This window comes from Bombina bombina, chromosome 2 (assembly GCF_027579735.1).
Source record: "Bombina bombina isolate aBomBom1 chromosome 2, aBomBom1.pri, whole genome shotgun sequence".
Taxonomy (NCBI): domain Eukaryota; kingdom Metazoa; phylum Chordata; class Amphibia; order Anura; family Bombinatoridae; genus Bombina; species Bombina bombina.
This window is the reverse complement of record NC_069500.1, coordinates 1,256,556,160-1,256,579,223: the sequence shown is the minus strand read 5'-3', so window position 1 is coordinate 1,256,579,223 and position 23,064 is coordinate 1,256,556,160. Positions and strand designations below refer to the sequence as shown.

Genomic DNA, 23,064 nt, shown 5'->3' with positions numbered 1-23,064 from the left:
TACAGATACATACATAAACATGTCTAAATATGTATTTGTAAGTGATTTTATATATATATATATATATATATATATATATATATATATATATATATATATATATACATATATATATATATATATATATATATATATATATATATATATATATATATATATATAAGTCTATATAGCCTGTAGCCCAGCACTCCAACCAGGTGGAGTAGCCACGACCTGGGTGCAATCCTTGGAAATAATTGTAGATATTCGATTTGTAGAAGGGCACTCTCAAGGTTTATTTGGAAGATAAATGCATTCTTTATTAAGTAAAGACACTAATACATGGTCAACGTTTCGGCCCTCAGTTGGGCCTTCATCAGGACAAGTATAATCTTAAAACTGCCTAGTAGCAGGGATTTCAGATCGGAAAAGTCCCTGAAATCGCCTTTTCCGATCTGAAATCCCTGCTACTAGGCAGTTTTAAGATTATACTTGTCCTGATGAAGGCCCAACTGAGGGCTGAAACGTCGACCATATATTAGTGTCTTTACTCAATAGAGAATGCATTTATCTTCCAAATAAACCCTGAGAGTGCCCTTCTACAAATCGAATATATATATATCTATATATGTGCGTACATATGTATTTATGTATTTCTGTGTTTTACTTTATATTTTCTGTACATACTTCAAATTCCAATGTTCTTCACTTACAGGATAATGTCCTTTTTATTCTTAAATATATATTTCTATATATACGTGTATATACCTATACCTGCATATCTATTCATATAGATATATAGGTATAAATATGAATTTTACTTGAACGTATCAGATATATATATATGTAAAATATATGTTTTTCACACTGTGTTTCTCAATTTAGATCTTAACACGGTCAGTTTAGCGCATATGAAAACTTAGTATTGTTAAGTCACTTTATTAAAATACTTCATATAAAATATAAAAAGAATATTAATATAAATTATTAAAAATGATTAAACATAACCTAAAATATATAGATTTATTTTGTGTATTATTTAGAATATTTTATTGTATGTTTAATCATTTTTAATAATTTATATTATTTTTTAAAATATTTTATATGTAGTACTTCAATAATCTGCACTAACCTGCCCACGTTCAGAACTAAATCGAGAAATACAATACACAAAACTCATATTTTACATTCCTGTGTTCGTCACATAGAAAATAATGTACTTTTTATTATTAAATATATGTTTCTATTATTATTAAATAAAGCTGATACTGTTCAGGTAAAATACATATATATTGTAGAAAGAAGAGAAGAAATGGCATATATTAGAGGGAACACTATTCAGATACTACGTTTGTTATATACGTTTGGGTGTGCTGGTGCTTATTATCAAAACAAACTTTATTAACAATTTCAACATAGAAGTTGACTAGGATACTATTATAGCACTCGTCCCTCAATTGGAGAGTCCATGCATGTATAAGTATGAGAAATTTAAAAAATTTAACTTTCTTATGAGCTTTAAAATGGGCTACAATCAATTTAAAAACAGTTGCAGCAAAATAGCCTAAACTTGATAAGCGATAAATAGTACAAATATTACCGTAATGTTGGGTCACATATATTAGTACATTTCATGAGTTCAACAACTGTATATGGTATATCTCTGCACTTTGTTTATTAAATGGCTATCAGATTGTTAGATATACCAATAGTGTTGATTATATATAGCGTGTGCATATGTGTGTTAGTGGTTCACCGGGATTAAGGTAGATTACTGTCAAAGTAAGTAACACCGTAGAAATTCACAGTATAAAGAGATTGTCAGTTGCTTATGTAGTATGCCAGTTTTGAATAACCTCTCTCTGTAGTGAGGCAATATTCCTCCACATTATCGATTGTGACGGTAAACACAATCCAGTGTCATATAGATCGAATAATACTAGTACATAAAACCATCTACTGAGTGTGAGGGTTATGCTTGACATAAATAATAGCCTATTGATTGTACCATAGTGGCTGAATCCTTAAAGGGCATGACAGCTGATTCTAGAGATAAATATCTGGCCTTGGATTGATATACTTTGTGCTAATCATACTTGATTATACTTGTTTATATAATAAATAGTTTCCACTCTTAGGCTTGTGGCCATACAAATATTACCTGCCAGTAAATCTATTCTAAACGTAACCATGTCAGATTGATCTAAGTGCTAGGTTACACGTTACCATAGTGATATCACACAGGCGTCTATTAAGCAATAGTTGCTATTCACATCAAAGATTGGTTACCAAAATTAACCTGTTGTGATTTTGCAACACAGTAGCTGCATACCTTCAGTTAATAATTGTTGCACAAAATATTTAGTTCATTCTTGGGCTTATAGCCATTCAGATATTACACTGTATGTTTATGTATTATTATTATTATAAACTTGACCGTATAAGTCAAATGTTTGTGCTCACTTGCAGGTCACCAATGTAATATTGTTGATTATCTACTGAGCAGAGACTGCTGTATACAGAAATAATGGGTTAACTGACTAGATCAGATTGTGTCCCGTTTAGTTATGCTACTGAGCGTTTGAATAGGCTAGGTGTCTCTACAATTTAAACTGGAACGTCTATATAGTTAAAGTAACAACTGAATCAATGTGCCTGTTTGGGACTTAACGTTAAAGAACTACTCGGTCGCTATGTTTAGCTTTATGCTACCATTTCCATGAAGTATAATGGTTGTTTCCGTTTACCGGATACTATTTCAGTTAGCACACTAACGCGATAAACAGTAGTTCTCTGTGATTCCCAATCGGGTTATGACCAAATGATATATTGAATCAGTAATAAGGACTGAGCTTTGCAGAGTCCTATTCTATTTATCTGTATCTTAATTGAGGCTAAACCTCGTATTATAACTGTACTATTATATAAAAGATCTTTGTAAGGTATAGGCTATCGCTGGAAAATACAGGATTCCCTTCCTGTTTCTCCCTTAACATGTTTCGCCAGCAAGGGCTTTTTAAAAAGTGGAAGCGCCGCGCATTCTGCGGCTTTTTATACCCTACATGCTTAGTGTGACTCCACCTATCATGATGTCATTAGGCTAATCGTTTCATTGTCTCAGGCATACTAACATGTTAATTTTAATTCTGGCTATGTTATAACTATGTATTTATTGATTATGCCTTTTTCATTTTAGGTTCCGGATTACCTCATTTGTGTGGTTAGACTAATTTCAGAAATATAATTTTAATTTTAAATTAGATACTTTCTAATTTAAAGGAATACTTACAAATTAGATTAAAGGTGTATACCACGGATTTATGTTTATATTAGTATTGGGCATTTAAGTTACTGTTGAAGGAGAGAATCATTATTCTAATATGGTTTATTTTACCATATTTTTCAATGGTTATGTATTAAAGAGATAAAAAAGTGAAAAGTTGCAAAATTAATAATTGCAAAAAATATAATTGTGTGTGGAATAAAATAATGATATGGTGCTTGGAAAGTGATTCTGTGAAGAAATCATATTTTCATACATAGTATTCATCATGATTAATTGTGCTTGTTGTTACTTATATATTTTGGTTGTGAGTAAGCGATTTGTGAAATTGAATCCCTGTTACTGGGTCTTAAAGTAGTGTAAAGGATCTTAGAGTTTGATTTAAACCTCCTAAGTGTCAATACTATAGGATAGTGAGTGGTTTGCATTTGATCTCAACATCATTATTTACAGAAAGAGTAGACATTGTTCTGCTCATTTAGCCCATAAGATTGTACAGTGTTTAACAAATTTCCATTTCTTTGGCACAAATTTTATACATCTCTGTGTTAGTGCAGTTTCTCCGTATTCTAAGAAATTCTCCCGTGGGGAGGGCTTTAGCAGTCTGTGGGGAATGTGCGCTTGAATGGTGTAAGGTGGTGTTAGTGGCCGTTTCTTTCCTGTAGAGGTCTATATGGATCTCCCCATTGGCTTGTTTAATGATTTTTAAATCCAAAAAGGTCACTTCAGTGTCATGGATTTGCCAAGTAAGTTTAATTTTGAGATCATTTTTATTCAGTTTATTCAGAAATACCTCTAATAGGTCCATTGGCCCCTCCCACATAAAAAAGATGTCATCTCTATACCTTAGCCAGATGGGAATATGATCAGTGTATTTGGTGTTATCATCGGTGAAGATCATATATTGTTCCCACCAGCCCAGGAATAGATTGGCGTATGTGGGGGCACACGCCGTTCTCATCGCTGTTCCACGAGTTTGAAGGTAAAACTGCTTATCAAATACAAAGAAATTATGGGTGAGGAAAAATTGCAGAAGTTTAATGATAAATCTATCATGTAAAAAACCCTCTTCTTCTGATGAATTCAGGAAAGAAGGTAAAGTAAGTACAAATTCTCAAATTTCCTATGCCCGAGACAATCAGACGCCCTGATGGATTCTTGATGTCCTTATGAATTTTCGGGATAATGTTGAATGTAGCTGTTTTGGGGTCTTTGACTGTTAGAAATATTTTCTCTTTAGGTGTAATAATCTCATCTTTCTGGGTCTTATTCAAAATATTCTCATATACCTTGAGAAAGTTATCTGTTGGATTGAAAAGAAGTAGTTTATAACATACTTCATTTTTAAGTTTTTTTAACTTCTCTTAAAGGGACACTGAACCCAAATTTTTTCTTTCGTGATTCAGATAGAGCATGCAATTTTAAGCAACTTTCTAATTTACTCCTATTATCAAATTTTCTTCATTCTCTTTATTTGAAAAATAAGGCATCTAAGCTTTTTTTGGGGTTCAGACTCTGGACAGCAATTTTTAATTGGTGGATGAATGTATCCACCAATCAGCAAGGGCAACCCAGGTTGTTCACAAAAAATGGGCAGGCATCTCAACTTACATTCTTGCATTTCAAATAAAGATACCAAGAGAATAAAGAAAATGTGATAATAGGAGTAAATTAGAAAGTTTCTTAATATTTCATGCTCTATCTGAATCACAAAAGAAAAAATTTGGGTTCAGTGTCCCTTTAAGTATAAGTTGGTGGGCGAGATCACAACATTTTCACCCTTATCCGAATTTCAGATAATTACATCATCCCATTTTTTAATTTGTATTAATGCTTGTCTTTCATTTGGAGACAGATTTCTTTGTGTAGTGATTTTAGAGGTAAGATTGGTTATCTCTTTGCATACAATTGGCTAGATTACGAGTTTTGCATTATGAGTGAAAAATTAGTGTTATGGGTTATAACGCTGCTTTTTCACTCCCGCTGGTATTACGAGTCTTGCAGGTTTAGGGGCACCGCACACTTTTTTGGCCGTACCGCAAATTAACTTACGCAATTTGCGTAAAGTCTTTTTTTAATGGGACTTCCATAGCACCAGTATTGCAAGCTTTTTCTAGGAGGCCAAAAAGTGAGCGGTACAGCCTGTCCCGCGAGATTCGTAATGCAATCTAAAGTCAGTAGTTATGAGTTTTACGCTACAAAGCTGTAGCATAAAACTCATAACTAAAGTGCTAAAAAGTACACTAACACCCATAAACTACCTATTAACACCTAAACCGAGGCCCTCCCACATCACAAACACTAAAATAAACATATTAACCCCTAAACCGCCGCACTCCCGCCTTGCAAACACTAGTTAACTATTATTAACCCCTAATCTGCCACCCCTAACATTGCCGCCACTATACTAAATTTATTAGCCCCTCAACCTAAGTCTAACCCTAACACCCCCCTAACTTTAATATAATTAAAATAAATCTAAATAAAAATTCCTATCATTACCTAAATTATTCCTATTTAAAACTAAATACTTACCTATAAAATAAACCCTAAGCTAGCTACAATATAACTAATAGTTACATTGTAGCTAGCTTAGGGTTTATTTTTATTTTACAGGCAAGTTTGTATTCATTTTAACTAGGTAGAATAGTTACTAAATAGTTATTAACTATTTACTAACTACCTAGTTAAAATAAATACAAATTTACCTGTAAAATAAAACCTAACCTGTCTTACACTAACACCTAACATTACACTACAATTAAATAAATTAAAATAATTAAATACAATTACCTAAATTACAAAAAAAAAGAAATGATCAGATATTTAAACTAATTACACCTAATCTAATAGTCCTATCAAAATAAAAAAATCCCAAAATAAAAAACCCTAGCCTAAACTAAACTACCAATAGCCCTTAAAAGGGCCGTTTGCGGGGCATTGCCCCAAATAAATCAGCTCTTTTTACCTGTAGAAAAATATACAAACAACCCCCAACAGTAAAACCCACCACCCACACAACCAACCCCCTAAATAAAAGCCTAACTAAAAAAACCTAAGCTCCCCATTGCCCTGAAAAGGGCATTTGTAACTAACTAAAAAAACTATAACTATTTAGTAACTATTCTACCTAAATAAATACAAACTTGTCTGTAAAATAAAAATAAACCCTAAGCTAGCTACCAGGGCAGGACTGGGAATAAAAGCAGCCCTGGAAAAATTGTAGAAGAACAGCCCACCAGCCCAATAATCTGTGAAAGCCATAATATATATATATACTGTATATATATAATATAATATATTCACACACACACACAGACAGTGCGCTCAGACACACACTAACAGACATATATACACACACACTAAAACAGACATATATACACACACACAAAATCAGACATATATAAACACACACAAAATCAGACATATATAAACACACACACTAACAGATATATATATATATATATATATATATACACACACACAGACAGTGCACACACATACACAAAGACAGTGCACACACACATACATAGATACACACATACATACATAGACACACACACATACATAGACATACACACATACATAGACACACACACACACACACTAACAGACATATATATATACCAGCACTGCCAGCACTGTGCTAATTCACAAAACAGTCTTTGATGAGGAGCACATGGAGGAAAATGTTTGGAAATCTAGAACCACATTGCTTATTAAAAAAAGGAGAAGTACTGAGCAGGAGTCTAAATGCAAAAATGTAAGCTGAGAGCTCCCAAGTAAATCAAATAGTTAGCCACTAGTGAAGCATTCTTTTATTACCTCACTGCTGTTCTTATGCTGTCCCTCGGTGCACCACTCAGAGTCGACACAACAAGTGCAGGCACTGTGAGAACTTGACTTCCTGTCCTTGACACCTGATTCTCCCGCTCTCTAGCAAAGTTTAGCGCTCCTCATTCCCTGGTGGTGCCCTTTTAAATGGGGGCTGAAATGCACTTGTTACTGTTAGTGCAGCCTGCCCTTGGACTTCCTGCGCTTTCATTTTGGTTGCTGCTTGCCTTCAGTAGTAGTGTGCCACGCTCTGCATTCTGTGTGAGCCTGTGCGGCAGTGTTGCTCTCCAGACAGTCCACACTCTGAGTCTGACTGTGCAGCCCAGGCTCAGCCCGGCCCATCGGGATTTTACCCGGTATCCCGGTGGCCTAATCCGGCCCTGCTAGCTACAATGTAACTATTAGTTATATTGTAGCTAGCTTAGGGTTTAATTTACAGGTAAGTATTTAGTTTAAATAGGAATTATTTAGGTAATGATAGTAGGTTTTATTTAGATTTATTTTAATTATATTTAAGTAGGAGGTGTTAGGGTTACAATTAGGTTTAGGGGTTAATAAATTTAGTATAGTGGTGGTGACGTTGGGGCAGCAGATTAGGGGTTAATAAATGTAGGTAGGTGGCAGTGATGTTAGGGGCAGCAGATTAGGGGTTAATAATATTTAACTAGTGTTTGTGAGGCGGGAGTGCGGCGGTTTAGGAGTTAATATGTTTATTATAGTGGCGGCAATGTCCGGAGAGGCAGATTAGGGGTTAATAAGTATAATGTAGGTGTTGTCGATGTCGGGGGCAGCAGATTAGGGGTTAATAAGTGTAAGATTAGGGGTGTTTAGATTTGGGGTTCATGTTAGGGTGCTAGGTGTAAACATAAAATTTGTTTCCCTATAGGAATCAATGGGCCTGCGTTACGGAGCTGTACGCTGCTTTTTTGCAGGTGTTAGACTTTTTTTTCAGCTGGCTCTCCTCATTGATGTCTATGGGGAAATTGTGCACGAGCACGTAAAAAAAAACTCACCGTGGCTTTCAGCAGCACTGGTATTGGAGTGCGGTATGGAGCTCAATTTTGCTCTATGCTCACTTCTTGCCTGTTAAAGTTGGGTTTATGAAAACCTGTAATACCAGAGCTGTAGGAAAGTGAGCGGTGACAATAATGTGCAAGTTATTACCGCACCTCTCATACCGCAAAACTCGTAATATAGACGAATATCATTAAATTCTTCAACATTAGTATGATTACTCATTTTTGGTACATATTTCGATTTATTTTTTATGTATTCTCTCCAATCTTTTTGGATATTTTCTGATTGTAAATCAGTTTCCAAAATTTCTTCCATCATTCTTAGAGTAGATCTATTATTCTCTGTCCATATGTTATTTTCTTCAGATTGTTCCTGAGTAATCTAATCTGAGTAAACCGTTTTCCTCCTTCCCTGGTTTTGTCTTTGATTTTTATCTGCTTTATTTTTGCTTTCCAATTGAAGAGGCCTCTTCTTCTAAAAAATTATTTATTTTACGTACTTCCTGTCTAGTTATCATATTTGATGTGAATGGAGTATCCTGTTCATTTTCACTGATGTTAGAGTCTGATTGTCACTTTCAGTTTCAGAAATGTCACTTTCTATAATTTGGACTCTAGAGGGTCTTTGGTTGTTGGTTCCAAATTTCTTTCCCCATTTATACACTCTTTTATTTGCAAAATCAGAAATGTCTCTATTGAGTTTTGTCTGTTTGTTGGTTTTAATTTCGGCCTCATATTTATCCAGTTCTTTCTAGTATTTCTTATATCTGTTATCAAACTCGGTCAGATTTTCAAAATCCTTTAGTTTGACATTTTGTTCTTTAATTATCTCCTCAAGTCTATCGTATTCTGCATTATCATGCTTTATTAGGATTTTCGTCATTTTGACCGAGCACTCTGATAAGGCCTCTTCCCACTCAGTATTCAGACTGGGATCCTTAAACTCAAAAGCTGGAAAGATTTGGATTCTTAGACCCCTTGGAATAAGTTTCTTTACTATGTATTTGTCAAAAAAGTTCTTATTCCACCACACCTTTCCTGTTTATGGAAGTTTTTATGTAACTCTCAGAGGGCTGATTGCATTTGATCTATGGAATTGTCACTAGTTTTATCTATAGGTGTGTTAAATACTTCATTTAAATCAGCCAGTTTTTTTGTTTCCTGTTAATCCTATCTGTCTCAAATGAATTAGTCATGATGTATATATGTTTGTGAGTGTGCTCAATTTGGAAACCTGGGTTAACCAGGTAAATAGTAAATTGTAGAAAGAAGAGAAGAAATGGCACTACTCTATTATATTAGAGGGAACACTATCCAGATACTACGTCTGTTATATACGTATGGGTGAGCTGGTGCTTAGTATCAAAACAAACTTTATTAACAATTTCAACATAAAAGTTGACTAGGATACTATTATAGCACTCGTTCCTCAATTGGAGAGTCCATGCATGTATAAGTAGGAGAAATTTAAAAAAATTAAACTATATTATGAGCTTTAAAATGGGCTACAATCAATTTAAAAACAGTTGCAGCAAAATAGCCTAAAATTGATAAGCGATAAATAGTACAAATATTATCGTAATGTTGGGTCACATATGTTAGTATATTTCATGAGTTCAACAACTGTATATGGTATATCTCTGCACTTTGTTTATTAAATGGCTATCAGATTGTTAGATATACCAATAGTGTTGATTACATATAGCGTGTGCATATGTGTGTTAGTGGTTCACCGGGACAAAGGTAGATTAATGTCAAAGTAAGTAACACTGTAGAAATTCACAGTATAAAGATATTGTCAGTTGCTTATGTAGTATGCCAGTTTTGAATAACCCCTCTGTAGTGAGGTAATATTCCTCCACATTACCGATTGTGAAGGGTTAAATTATGTAGTAGTATTATTCAATCGATATGACTGGACAGTGTCTAATTTAACCCGTCACAATCGGTAATGTGGAGGAATATTACCTCACTACAGAGAGGGGTTATTCAAAACTGGCATACTACATAAGAAACTGACAATCTCTTTATGCTGTGAATTTCTACGGTGTTACTTACTTTGACATTAATCTACCTTTATCCAGGTGAACCACTAACACACATATGCACACGCTATATGTAATCAACACTATTGGTATATCTAACAATCTCATAGCCATTAAATAAACAAAGCGCAGATATATACCATATAAAGTTGTTGAACTCATGAAATGTACTAATATATGTGACCCAACATTACGGTAATATTTGTACTATTTATCGCTTATCAAGTTTAGGCTATTTTGCTGCAACTGTTTTTAAATTGATTGTAGCCCATTTTAAAGCTCATAATAAAGTTTAATTTTTTAAATTTCTCATACTTATACATGCATGGACTCTCCAATTGAGGGAATAGTATCCTAGTCAACTTCTATGTTGAAATTGTTAATGAAATACATATATATATATATATATATATATATATATATATATATACTGTACCTATAAATCTATATACATATAGAAATATGTATTTATAAATAAATAGAACACATTCTGCTATTTGAAGAACATTAGAATGGGAAATATTCATATTTCATGTCCTTTTAGCGTACTTGGCTAAACTCAATCGGGTTTGCTTGACTTATTTAGTGTTAGTTTATTTTCCACTTTTAATGCTCCATTGAGGTCTAGAAGAGAATACGTTAACACAATTGTGATATTGTAACTTCAGCTTTTAGCACGTGAGTGAAAACTTTTTACTTTCAATTTGTAATTCGGGAAGTATCTGACACGCACAAAAAATGGAAGTCGAGCATAGTTAGCGCGAGATTGGTAGCGATAAATAGTGCTTTACTCGTAATCTAGCCCTAAATGTATTAACCAATCTAAAGGATAACAAATATAATTCATTAGTATATTCATTATTCTTTAAATTAGGTGTATACTTACCTATAGCATGCTGGGAAAACCGCTCTAATCCTTTTCTTCTTCATAGACTCCAGAGCCCGCTAATAGGAACATTAGTGGGGCGGATCCCATAGTCTGAGCTAAAAGAGCGAGGCTTTCCAGCGCATTATAGGTATGCATCCAAAGGTGACAACAATTTTTTTTGAATATTCATTCTGATGATCTTTCTTCTGTGGGGGGATTATCTAACAAGTCTCATCAGGTACCTCAAATAATTTTTTTGAAAAGCAATTTGTACAATGTGAGCTGCCTATCTGCTATGCAGGGTTCTTTGGGTGTGAATAGAAACATACATTACAAAATAATGCTCTAAAAAAGCCCCCAAAGATTTTGTGTCTCTCATTCTCATGCAACTCCCTCTCTGCTTCACTGTGTATCTTAAAACTAATGCTTCCGTCTGGAGTTACCCTCTTTATGTACTGGTAGGTCATCTCCTCATGATTGGGTCACTGAATGTGTTAAACGCATTGTTTAAGACTTACATATTCCTTCCAAGCAGTACAGGGGAGGAAGCCTAAATAATACATTACATGATGCAGAAGGGTGTCCCATAGAGATGTAATCCCCATCATACCTTATGCCACTAGAAAATATGGTACAGACTGTGGGGCCCATTGAACAAGCTCTGTAAGGAGCTTTAGGGCCCATGTTTCTGACGAGTCTTCAGACTCGCCAGAAACACCAGTTATGAAGCAGCGGTCTAAAGACCGCTGCTCCATAACCCTGTCCGCATGCTCTGAGCAGGCAGACAGACATCGCCGCAATTCAACCCGATCGAGTACGATCAGGGTGATTGACAGCTCCCTGCTGGCGGCCGATTGGCCGCGAGTCAGCAGGGGGCGGCGTTGCAACAGCAGCTCTTGTGAGCTGCTGGTGCAATGCTGAATACGGAGAGCGTATTGCTCTCCGTATTCAGCGAGGTCTGGCAGACCTGATCAGCACTGTCGGATCAGGTCCGCCATACCTTGTTAAATATAGGCCTGTGAGTGTACTGCCTAAAAACAGTACTATTGGTTCTAGTTTAATATAAATATGAAATATATGCATTTGTAGGTGACTTTTTTCTGATAAAAAAAATACAATATTTTTTTTTACTTACCCCCTACACTTGCATGTTTAATAACTCCTAAAATACAACACTTTGCAGCCATTACCATGTTTAGCTTAGCTTTGGGTCTTTCTGTGTTAAACCTAAAAAAAGCTGTTTACTCTGCTGTGTAAAGCTTTTAGTTGTAATCCGTAAAATTCTTGTTGCTATAGGAGCTATTTTGTATAAAATGTACCTTTTCTCTTCTTGATGGTACCTTATTTATTTCTTATTTTCTCAGAAGCAATATATTATAATGTATTTACATAAATCAAAACTGTGGTACGCTTCGTTTGAAGTTCTTTTTAAAAATGTTCTTTCTTTTAAAACTAATTTCATTGTTTCATGCAGTGTTTGACACATCAAATTTAATATCAAGAACATCTAATGTCTATGCATTTGTGAATGCAAATATACGCCGACAGGTCAGAATACTTCTACGACTGACAGTTCATAAGTCAAATTGATTAGGTGCAGAAAAAGTGTCCTTGCAACAACCTATTAGAATCGGTGCAAAACACAGATCTGGTACCATGCAAAAATAGGATTGAATATTTTTAAATATTACAAATATAAATTGTATTTTAAAACATAATATAAATAAAAATAATACATACTATGTAAGAAATGTTTTCTTTTAATTATATTAAACATATTAGTTTTATTATAATCATCATCATCATTTAAACCATCATCATTAACAATATATATTCGGCCAGATTACGAGTTTTGCGGTAAGAGAGGTGCAGTACTAACTTGCACGTTATTGTCACCTCTCACTTACCTACAGCGCTGGTATTAAAGGTTTTCAGAAACCCGGCGTTAAAAGACAAGAAGTGAGCGTAGAGCAAAATTGACCTCCATACCGCACTCCAATACCAGCGCTGCTTAAGTCAGTGGTGAGCTGGTTGTACGTGCTTGTGCACGATTTCCCATAAACATCAATGGGGAGAGCCAGCTGAGAAAAAGTCTAACACCTGCAATAAAACAGCATAAAGCTCCGTAACGCAGCCCCATTTTTTGCTATGGGGAAAGAAAATTTATGCTTACACCTAACACCCTAACATGAACCCTGAGTCTAAACACCCCTAATCTTACACTTATTAACCCCTAATCTGCCGTCCTTGACATCGCCGACACTTACATTATACTTATTAACCGCTAATCTGCCGCTCCGGACATCGCCGCCGCTATAATAAACATATTAACCCCTAAACCGCTGAACTCCCGCATCACAAACATTAGTTAAATATTATTAACCCCTAATCTGCCACCCCTAACAACGCCATCACCTACCAACAATTATTAACCCATAATCTGTCACCCCCAACGTCGCCGCCACTATACTAAAGTTATTAACCCCTAAACCTAAGTCTAACACTAACCCTAACAACCCCTAACTTAAATATAATTAAAATAAATCTAAATAAAACCTACTATTATTACCTAAATAATTCCTATTTAAAGCTAAATACTTACCTGTAAAATAAACCCTAAGCTAGCTACAATATAACTAATAGTTACATTGTAGCTAGCTTAGGGTTTATTTTTATTTTACAGGCAAGTTTGTATTTATTTTAACTAGGTAGAATAGTTACTAAATAGTTATTAACTATTTAATAACTACCTAGCTAAAATAAATACAAATGTACCTGTAAAATAAAACCTAACCTGTCTTACACTAACACCTAACCTTACACTACAATTAAATAAATTACCTAAATTACAAAAAACCCCCCACTAAATTACACAAAATTAAAAACAAATTACAAGATATTTAAACTAATTACACCTAATCTAATAGCCCTATCAAAATAAAAAGCCCTCCCAAAACAATAAAAAAACCCTAGCCTAAACTAAACTACCAATAGCCCTTAAAAGGGCCTTTTGCGGGGCATTGCCCCAAAGAAATCAGCTCTTTTACCTGTAAAAAAAATACAAACACCCCCCCAACAGTAAAACCCACCACCCACACAACCAACCCCCCAAATAAAACCCTAACTAAAAAAACCTAAGCTCCCCATTGCCCTAAAAAGGGCATTTGGATGGGCATTGCCCTTAAAAGGGCATTTAGCTTTTTTGCTGCCCAAACCCTAATCTAAAACTAAAACCCACCCAATAAACCCTTAAAAAAATCTAACACTAATCCCTGAAGATCCACTTACAATTTTGAAGAGTCGACATCCATCCTCAATGAAGCCGGGAGAAGTCTTCATTCAAGCGGCAAGAAGTCCTCAACGAAGCCGGGAGAAGTCTTCATTCAAGCTGGGAGATTTGTTCCTCCAGACGGGCAGAAGTCTTCATCCAGACGGCATCTTCTATCTTCATCCATCCGGAACGGAGCGGGTCCATCTTCAAGACATCCGGTGCGAAGCATCCTCTTCTTACGACGACTACCCGACGAATGAAGGTTCCTTTAAGTGACATCATCCAAGATGGTGTCCCTTAGATTCCAATTGGCTGATAGAATTCTACCAGCCAATCGGAATTAAGGTTGAAAAAAACGTATTGGCTGATGCAATCAACCAATAGAATTGAATTTCAATCCTATTGGCTGATCTAATCAGCCAATAGGATTGAGCTCGCATTCTATTGGCTGTTCCAATCAGCCAATAGAACTGAATTGAACTATATTGGCTGTTCCAATCAGCCAGTAGAACTGAATTGAACTTCAATCCTATTGACTGATCCAATCAGCCAATAGGATTGAGCCCGCATTCTATTGGCTGTTCCAATCAGCCAATAGAATGCAAGCTCAATCCTATTGGCTGATTGGATCAGCCAATAGGATTGAAGCTCAATCCTATTGGCTGATTGCATCAACCAATAGGATTTTTTCAACCTTAATTCCGATTGGCTGATAGAATTCTAACAGCCAATCGGAATCTAAGGGACGCCATCTTGGATGACGTCACTTAAAGGAACCTTCATTCGTCGGGTAGTTATCATAAGAAGAGGATGCTCCACGCCGGATGTTTTGAAGATGGACCCGCTCCACGCCGGATGGATAAAGATAGAAGATGCCATCTGAATGAAGACTTCTGCCCATCTGGAGGACCACTTCTCCCGGCTTGGATGAAGACTTCTCCCGGCTTTGTTGAGGACTTCTTGCCGCTTCATTGAGGACTTCTGGCTTCGTTGAGGATGGATGTCGGCTCTTCAAAACTGTAAGTGGATCTTCAGGGGGTTAGTGTTTTTTTAAGGTTTTTTTTAAGGGTTTATTGGGTGGGTTTTATTTTTAGGTTAGGGTTTGGGCAGCAATAGAGCTAAATGCCCTTTTCAGAGCAATGGGGAGCTTAGGTTTTTTAGTTAGGGTTTTATTTGGGGGGTTGGTTGTGTGGGTGGTGGGTTTAACTGTTGGGGGGGTTGTTTGTATTTTTTTGACAGGTAAAAGAGCTGATTTCTTTTGGGCAATGCCCCGCAAAATGCCCGTTTAAGGGCTATTGGTAGTTTAGTTTAGGCTAGGGTTTTTTTTTATTTTGATAGGGCTATTAGATTATGTGTAATTAGTTTAAATATCTTGTAATTTGTTTTTTATTTTGTGTAATTTAGTGTTTTGGTTTTTTTTGGGGGGGAATTTAGGTATTTGTATTTAATTTAGTTAATTGTATTTAATATAGGTAATTTATTTAATTGTAGTGTAAGGTTAGGTGTTAGTGTAAGACAGGTTAGGTTTTATTTTACAGGTAAATGTGTATTTATTTTAGCTAGGTAGTTAGTAAATAGTTAATAACTATTTAGTAACTATTCTACCTAGTTAAAATAAATACAAACTTGCCTGTAATATAAAAATAAACCATAAACTAGATACAATGTAGCTATTAGTTATATTGTAGCTAGCTTAGGGTTTATTTTATAGGCAAGTATTTAGTTTTAAATAGGAATTATTTAGATTATTAATAGTAGGTTTTATTTAGATATATTTTAATTATATTTAAGTTAGGGGGTGTTAGGGTTAGGGTTAGACTTAGGTTTAGGGGTCAATAACTTTAGTATAGTGGCGGCGACGTTGGGGGTGGAAGATTAGGGGTTAATAAATGTAGGTAGGTGGCAGCGATGTTAGGGACAGCAGATTAAGGGTTAATAATATTTAACTAGTGTTTGCTATGCAGGAGTGCATGGGTTTAGGGGTTAATATGTTTATTATAGTGGCAGCAATGTCGGGAGCGGATTAGAGGTTAATAATTGTATTTTAGTGTTTGCGATGTGGGAGGGCCTCGGTTTCGGGGCCAATAGGTAGTTTATGGGTGTTAGTGTACTTTTTAGCACTTCAGTTATGAGTTTTATGCTACGGCTTTGTAGTGTAAAACTACTGACTTTAGAATGTGTTACAAATCTTGCGGGATAGGCTGTACCACTCACTTTTTGGCCTAAAAAAAAAAGCTTGTAATACCGGTGCAATGGAAGTCCCATTGAAAAAAGACTTTACGAAAATTGCATAAGTTAATTTGCGGTACGGCCAAAAATGTGTACGGGACAGCTGTACCTACAAGACTCGTAATAGCAGCAGTAGTAAAAAAGCAGCATTATGAGCCTTAACGCTGCTTTTTTACTCATAACGCAAAACTCGTAATCTAGATGATTGTTAATAAAGCTGATTGCATTACAAATATTAGTTATAAATATTAGCTATCTAGTTAATTTTTTTTATCAATTTATCATCTATCTATCTATCTATCTATCTATCTATCTATCTGTCTGTCTGTCTGTCTGTCTATCTATCTACTGTATATGTTGATCTAAAATCTAAAGGCCATTATCCTTTGGTTATTACTCTCAATCTTTCTGCAGCCTTTAAAAATGGTGGCCACCCTCATTTGCTTCAAACCCTCAAATCCTTTAGCAGTTGTGACACAGCCCTGTCGTGGTTCTCCTGCTACCTCTCAAACCATACATCCGGCACATCCTTTGCCCCTTTACCACTTTCTGTTGTTGCTACAAGGCTCTGTTCTTGATAGCCTACTCTTTTTAATTTACACATCATCCTTAGGTCCTTAATAAAGTATTGTGGGCTTCAATATTATTTATATACAGATGACACCAAAATATACCTCTCTGTCCCAGACTTATCCTACTCTTTGCTAACTTCTTTTACTAGCTGCCTATATATATTTAATCCTGGATGTCCTCTCACTACCTTAAAGGGACATGAAAGCCAATTTTTTTCTTTCGTGATTTAAAAAGAGCGTGTCATTTTAAACAACTTTCTAATATACTCCTATTATCTAATTTGCTTCATTCTCTTGATATCACTTGCTAGATATGCTCAGTAGCTGTTGATTGGTTGCTGCACCTAGAGGCCTTGTGTGATTGGCTCACACATGTGCATTGCTATTTCTTCAACAAAGGATATCTAAAGAATTGAGCAAATTAGATAATAGAAGTAAATTGGAAAGTTGTTTAAAATTGCATGCCCTATCTGAATCATGAAAGTTTAATTTTGACTAGACTGTCCTTTTAAGTTAAATATCTCTATAACGGAGCTCCTTGTTTTCTCTCTTCTTCCAAGATGCCCCAGACTCTATAGAACTGTTGTTAATAACAACATCGCCCCATTGCTTTGGGGGTCACACTTGACTCTGATCTTTCATTCACTCTTCACATTCCTGCCATTTGGACCTTTAAAATACTGTATCTGCAAAATGTACCCCTTTCCTCACACACGGCACAACTAGGATTTTAATCCCCTCTCTTATCATTTCCTACCTCAACTATTGCAACTCTATCGTCTCTGGTCTCCCTAACTGCCATCTATCGCCTTTACAATCCATAATAAATGCCTTTGTCAGGCTACTCTTCCTCTAGCTTACACAATAAAAACAAAACCTTGACTTTTACATTAAAGACCCACAATAACACTGCTCCTTCCTATATGTGAAACCTCATCTCCAGATACTAACCAACCAGTCTCCTTTGCTCTGCCCATGAGCACATTCTTTCATTCTCTTTTGTTTCTTCTTCACATTCCTGTCTACAGGACTTCTCCAGATTGTATATGATTTTCATTAAATCTCTACCTAGCTTTCAAAGTTAAATGTTCCTTAAATACTCTAATGTTCAGGAATGCATCAAATTTATATTAACCTTGTCTTACCCCAGTTGTTCTACTTCATTTGTCAGTACATAACACCCTATTAGCATGTAATTCTTTGATCTACAACATTTGGCAACTAATGTCACCCTTATGGTTACCCCTGGTGCAATGTAGCATGTTCCCTATGTCTGCAGTCCATATTTTGCTTCTGCCAACTCTCTACAAAGGCCATGAATATATTTATGAAACAATTGGGAAGCAGTGTTTACTGTTGAATTACTGTTTTGTATGTATTTAAGTGTAGGCAAAAAAAAACATGTACTTTCGATTTTCAGCACATAGCTTAAGATATAACTTTACAAAAAAAAATGGTATTTTACAATTCAAAAATATTTGTTAATTAAAATATGACTTACAAAGTTCTTGCAGTTTCTTTAGTTGAATAAAATCCCCTTGATTGTTTTCTTGGTTATGACAGTAATACAGACGTGTCTTTTCCAGAGCAAACCAACTTTCTTTCCATTCGTTAAGGCTGTAGGAATCTTTATAATATAGGTACCCAATTATATTAAAATCTAATTCCACCAAACATTCTTCCACAGTAGGTACAAAACTCTGTAAACATAAAAAGGATAAACAGATATGATGATGATGATTAATTATTATCATTATTAATAATGGTTAATAATAAAAACAATATGAAGATTATAACTGTTGTTACAATATACCGTACATAATGACTGCATAATAGACATTTGTATTTCACTGCAAATACAATAAAATATAATTGTTTATAAAAGTAAGTTTACTGCTGTAAAGTAGGAAATAGTATAGTTTATTACAAATTTACAAAAATGTAGTTACTAATGTTATTATTTTTGTAAAAACTAGAGGTAAACAAATGTTTTGACTTATTTGTTAAATATAATAAATACTGGTAGCATCTGTCCACTTTTAAAAAAATTTTTAATGTTAGGCACGCGGTCAGTAGTAGTTTTTTAAAACATATACATAATTTCTATTTGAAATGTAATTGTCCATTTACAGTAAAAGGACACATCTGAAATGTATTTTAATCTATAATTCTCACAGAATTTGCTAAATGTTTATGAGAATCAACATTGAAATGTCAATTTCAGTATTTTTTAATCCCTTTAATGACAGATAGTGTACAAGGTAAGGTGTCCGTCACAACCTGTACTACGGCTGTGTCCTGGGCTCTGACAGCATGAGTTTCCTGAGTGAGGCATTGCAGAAATAGCGCTATGGAGGCAACTCTAGGCTAGCTAGAGATTGCATGCCTGTCAGTGGGGTGCCTCCATTACATGAGATCTGTGATCAGATTGTATCTCATACAATTGCTGAATACTTGCATGTGAGGCTATCCAGCAACAAAACATTTATATATATTTTTTAACAGAGGGAATTGTCTACTAGAATATTAAATGTATTTGGGTTCTCTTGACATACCAGATTTTTTTTGTGTGTGTATTTAATGTAACGCCCTTAAGCAAATCCCCATGTGTTTTTTTTTTTTGGACATTATTTAAAAAAAAAAAAAAAGATCTGTTTTATATTACTGCTCCAAGACCATCTAAAAGAATAAATGATTCTCTTTTAAATGAGGGGTCTTGGAGGTTTGTAGATGCTAAGAGAGCTGAGATTGAGAGGTTTGAATAACTTCCCCCTATCCAGCTCCTTTGCAGCTACACTGAGCTTCCCGGGTTTGCCCCCTTTTGTAACATCACCACATGCTTGTCACCAGCAACCCATTATGCCTGGGAGTGCCACTCACTAGGCCGCCAAAGATCCCTAGGGGCCCATTTACCAAGCTTGTGGGCCCGTGTTTCTGGAGAGTCTTCAGACTAAAGAACGCTGCTCCATAACACTGTCCGCCTCCTCTGAGCAAGCTGACAGAGATCGCCGAAAATTGAGTACGATCAGGTTGATTGACACCCCCTACGTCTGGGGTTGCCGTTTCCCTTGTTCAGAGGAGAATTGCCTGATATTTCAGGGATGGACTGACCTGGTTAGGCAGGGTCAGACTGATATGCTTCAGGAAAGTTTTCCTTTGTGAAAACACATTTGGGCAAAAAGAAGCTACTCCCAGGTGGCAACTATTTGAGCTGTTTATTCCTGGCAATTCTCCTCTGAACAAAGTAAATGGCAACACCAGACAATTGTTTCTGCTGTCCTCAGCAAGACATAGCTCCCTCCAGTTAAAAAGGAACGCAGAGTACTTGAGTACCAAGGAAGTGTTATATCACTCTAATGGATCATTTTTGAATCTTGGGGACATTATACCAATAATTCTACATCACTGGTCTCCCATACCTTATGACATTAAGAGACTGTAAGGGCGGTATATGCTATTACTCCCGGGAGTTCTCTTTATATCTGTTACCAGTCACTAGTATTGGATGTTATGCTGTTTCTACCAACTTTGGCATTTTAGAAAGTATGTACTCGGATATTATTAATTTTCTTTAGGATTTCATTATTATGATATATTTTTGTTTTTGGGATATTTGCATATAATTGCCTTGATATATATTAATCTGAGTATAAGTTAAACATTTACACTCATTTCTTGTTTGAATAATTGACATCCTTGACATTGGTGACATTTTTTTAAGAATATCAGTGTGGATTAAGATAGACTAGGGAAGCTGTTTCTGGGGAACAACCAGACTGTGATCCAGCTCTTTACTGAAGTGTTTCTGTTCTCTGTCCTGAGGGAACTTAGTTCCTCCTGCAAAAATAGTGTAGGAACTCCGTTCCCATGCGTTCCCGCTCAACTTGACCCCTGGTGTAGATATCTAGGTTGGAATATCTAGTGAATAGATTTCATATAATAATAGTGGTACATCCAAATTCCCTTGCTGGTAGCTTAACATAATTCATTCACTGTGTTTGAAAACCGGATAATTCAATAATAAATATACCTCCTTTAAATTGACATATTTAACATGTATACCATCTAATAAGGATTAGTCTTGATTTACCTCAGGGTGTCACATACCTTTTTTCAACATAAAGTGTTATCATATGTTGCTTATCTCTGCTGGGCTGATCAAACTAAATATAAAATATTCTTGTTCTCCTCTGCAATCTCTGAAGTGAGAGTGAGACTGGAGCTTCCTGTCCAGGCCCCTGAGGTCAGATAGTAACCATAACACACAGTGACTCCTTGGGGATACTGTATGGCTAATTCTCATAGTCACTCCCACATATCAACAAAATGCTCACTTCTGTGTTTATATATTTCTGTGTTGTTTCTATAATTTTCCTATGATGTATCTATGATGTTTTTATTTCAACCACAGTATCCAATTGTGTTTAATATTTACTCAAAAAATCTAATAAAATTGAAACTCTATAGAGATCATCACTATTTCGGGACAGTCTACACCAGAATTTTTATTGTTTAAAAAGATAGATAATCCCTTTATTACCCATACCCTAGTTTTGCATAACTAACAGAGTTATATAAATATACTTTTTACCTCAGTGATTATCCTGTATCTAAGCCTCTGCAAACTGCCCCCTTATTTCAGTTCTTTTGACAGACATCCATTTTAGCCAATCAAAACTGGCTCACTGGAACTTCACGTGCATGAGCACAATGTTATCTATATGACACACATGAACTAACACCCTCTAGTGGTGAAAACTGTCAAAATGCCCTAAGAGAAGAGGCGGACTTCAAGGGCTTAGAAATTAGCATATGAATCTCCTAGGTTTAGCTTTCAACTAAGAATACCTAGAGAACAAAGCAAAATTGGTGATATAAGTAAATTGGAAAATTGTTTAAAATTACATTCTCTATCTGAAACATGAAAGTTTATTTTGGACTAGACTGTCCCTTTAAACATTAGGAGCCTTAGACAGTCACATTCGTTAGCTATATAATCCCCTTATATAAGTATATGGTTATGGGAAACTCCATCTGGAGTCTAATGCTCATGTTTTTTATTAGATTTCATTTTTTATTTTGAGTGCATATATGTAAATGCAATTCTATTCCTGTTGCTAACTAAGTGTGAGGTAAATCTATAGCATCAAAATGGAGAATTTCTACTTGCTTGGGATTTTAGCCGTTGAATCAAAGGTTTTGTGTACACTAACCTTTAATTATCGCATTTTGTCAATGCAATTATATTCCTCTTGCTAACTTAGGGTGAGGTAGATCTATAGCATCAAAATAGAGATTTCTTTCATGTAATTGGCAAGAGTTCATGAGCTAGTGAAGTATGGGATATACAATCCTACCAGGAAATACACCCCTCACCACACCCACAATTCAGTTTTTACAAACTTTGCCTCCTATGGAGGTGGTGAAGTAAGTTTGTGCTAAGATTTCTACGTTGACATGCGCTTCTCAGCATTTTGAAGCCCGATCCCTCTCAGAGTACAGAGAATGTCAGAGGGACGTGGAGAGTATCACCTATTGAATGCAATGATTTTCCTAATGGGGGTCTTTTTCATAGGTTCTCTGTTATCGGTCGTAGAGATTCCTCTCCTACCTCCCTTTTCAGATCGACGATATACTCTCATATACCATTAGCTCTACTGATAACTGTTTCAGTACTGGTTTGGCTATCTGCTATATGTGGATGGGTGTCTATTGGTAAAGTATGTTTTTATTTCTTAAGACACCTCAGCTATGGTTTGGCACTTTATGCATTTATATAAAGTTCTAAATATATGTATTGTACTTATATTTGCCATGAGTCAGGTTCATATATTTCCTTTTGCAGATTGTCAGTTTCATATTTGGGGAATACTAATATTAAGAAATATTTTTCTTACCTGGGGTTTAGTATTTTTTTCAATTGACTACTTTGTTTCAAATTGCGGGCTGACTTAGGCTTGCAGGTGC

The 23,064-nt window shown here is 35.4% G+C and overlaps 1 protein-coding gene across 1 annotated transcript in view; it reads right to left on the bottom strand.

Annotated features, from left to right (window-relative positions):
- The window catches only part of ARAP2 (ArfGAP with RhoGAP domain, ankyrin repeat and PH domain 2), a 626,699-nt gene that overhangs the window by 260,950 nt on the left and 342,685 nt on the right, over nt 1-23,064 (bottom strand). Inside the window, exon 18 of the mRNA XM_053704072.1 lies at nt 18,599-18,797. Coding sequence (XP_053560047.1) covers nt 18,599-18,797 — 199 coding nt within the window. The remainder of the gene's footprint in view (nt 1-18,598; nt 18,798-23,064) is intronic.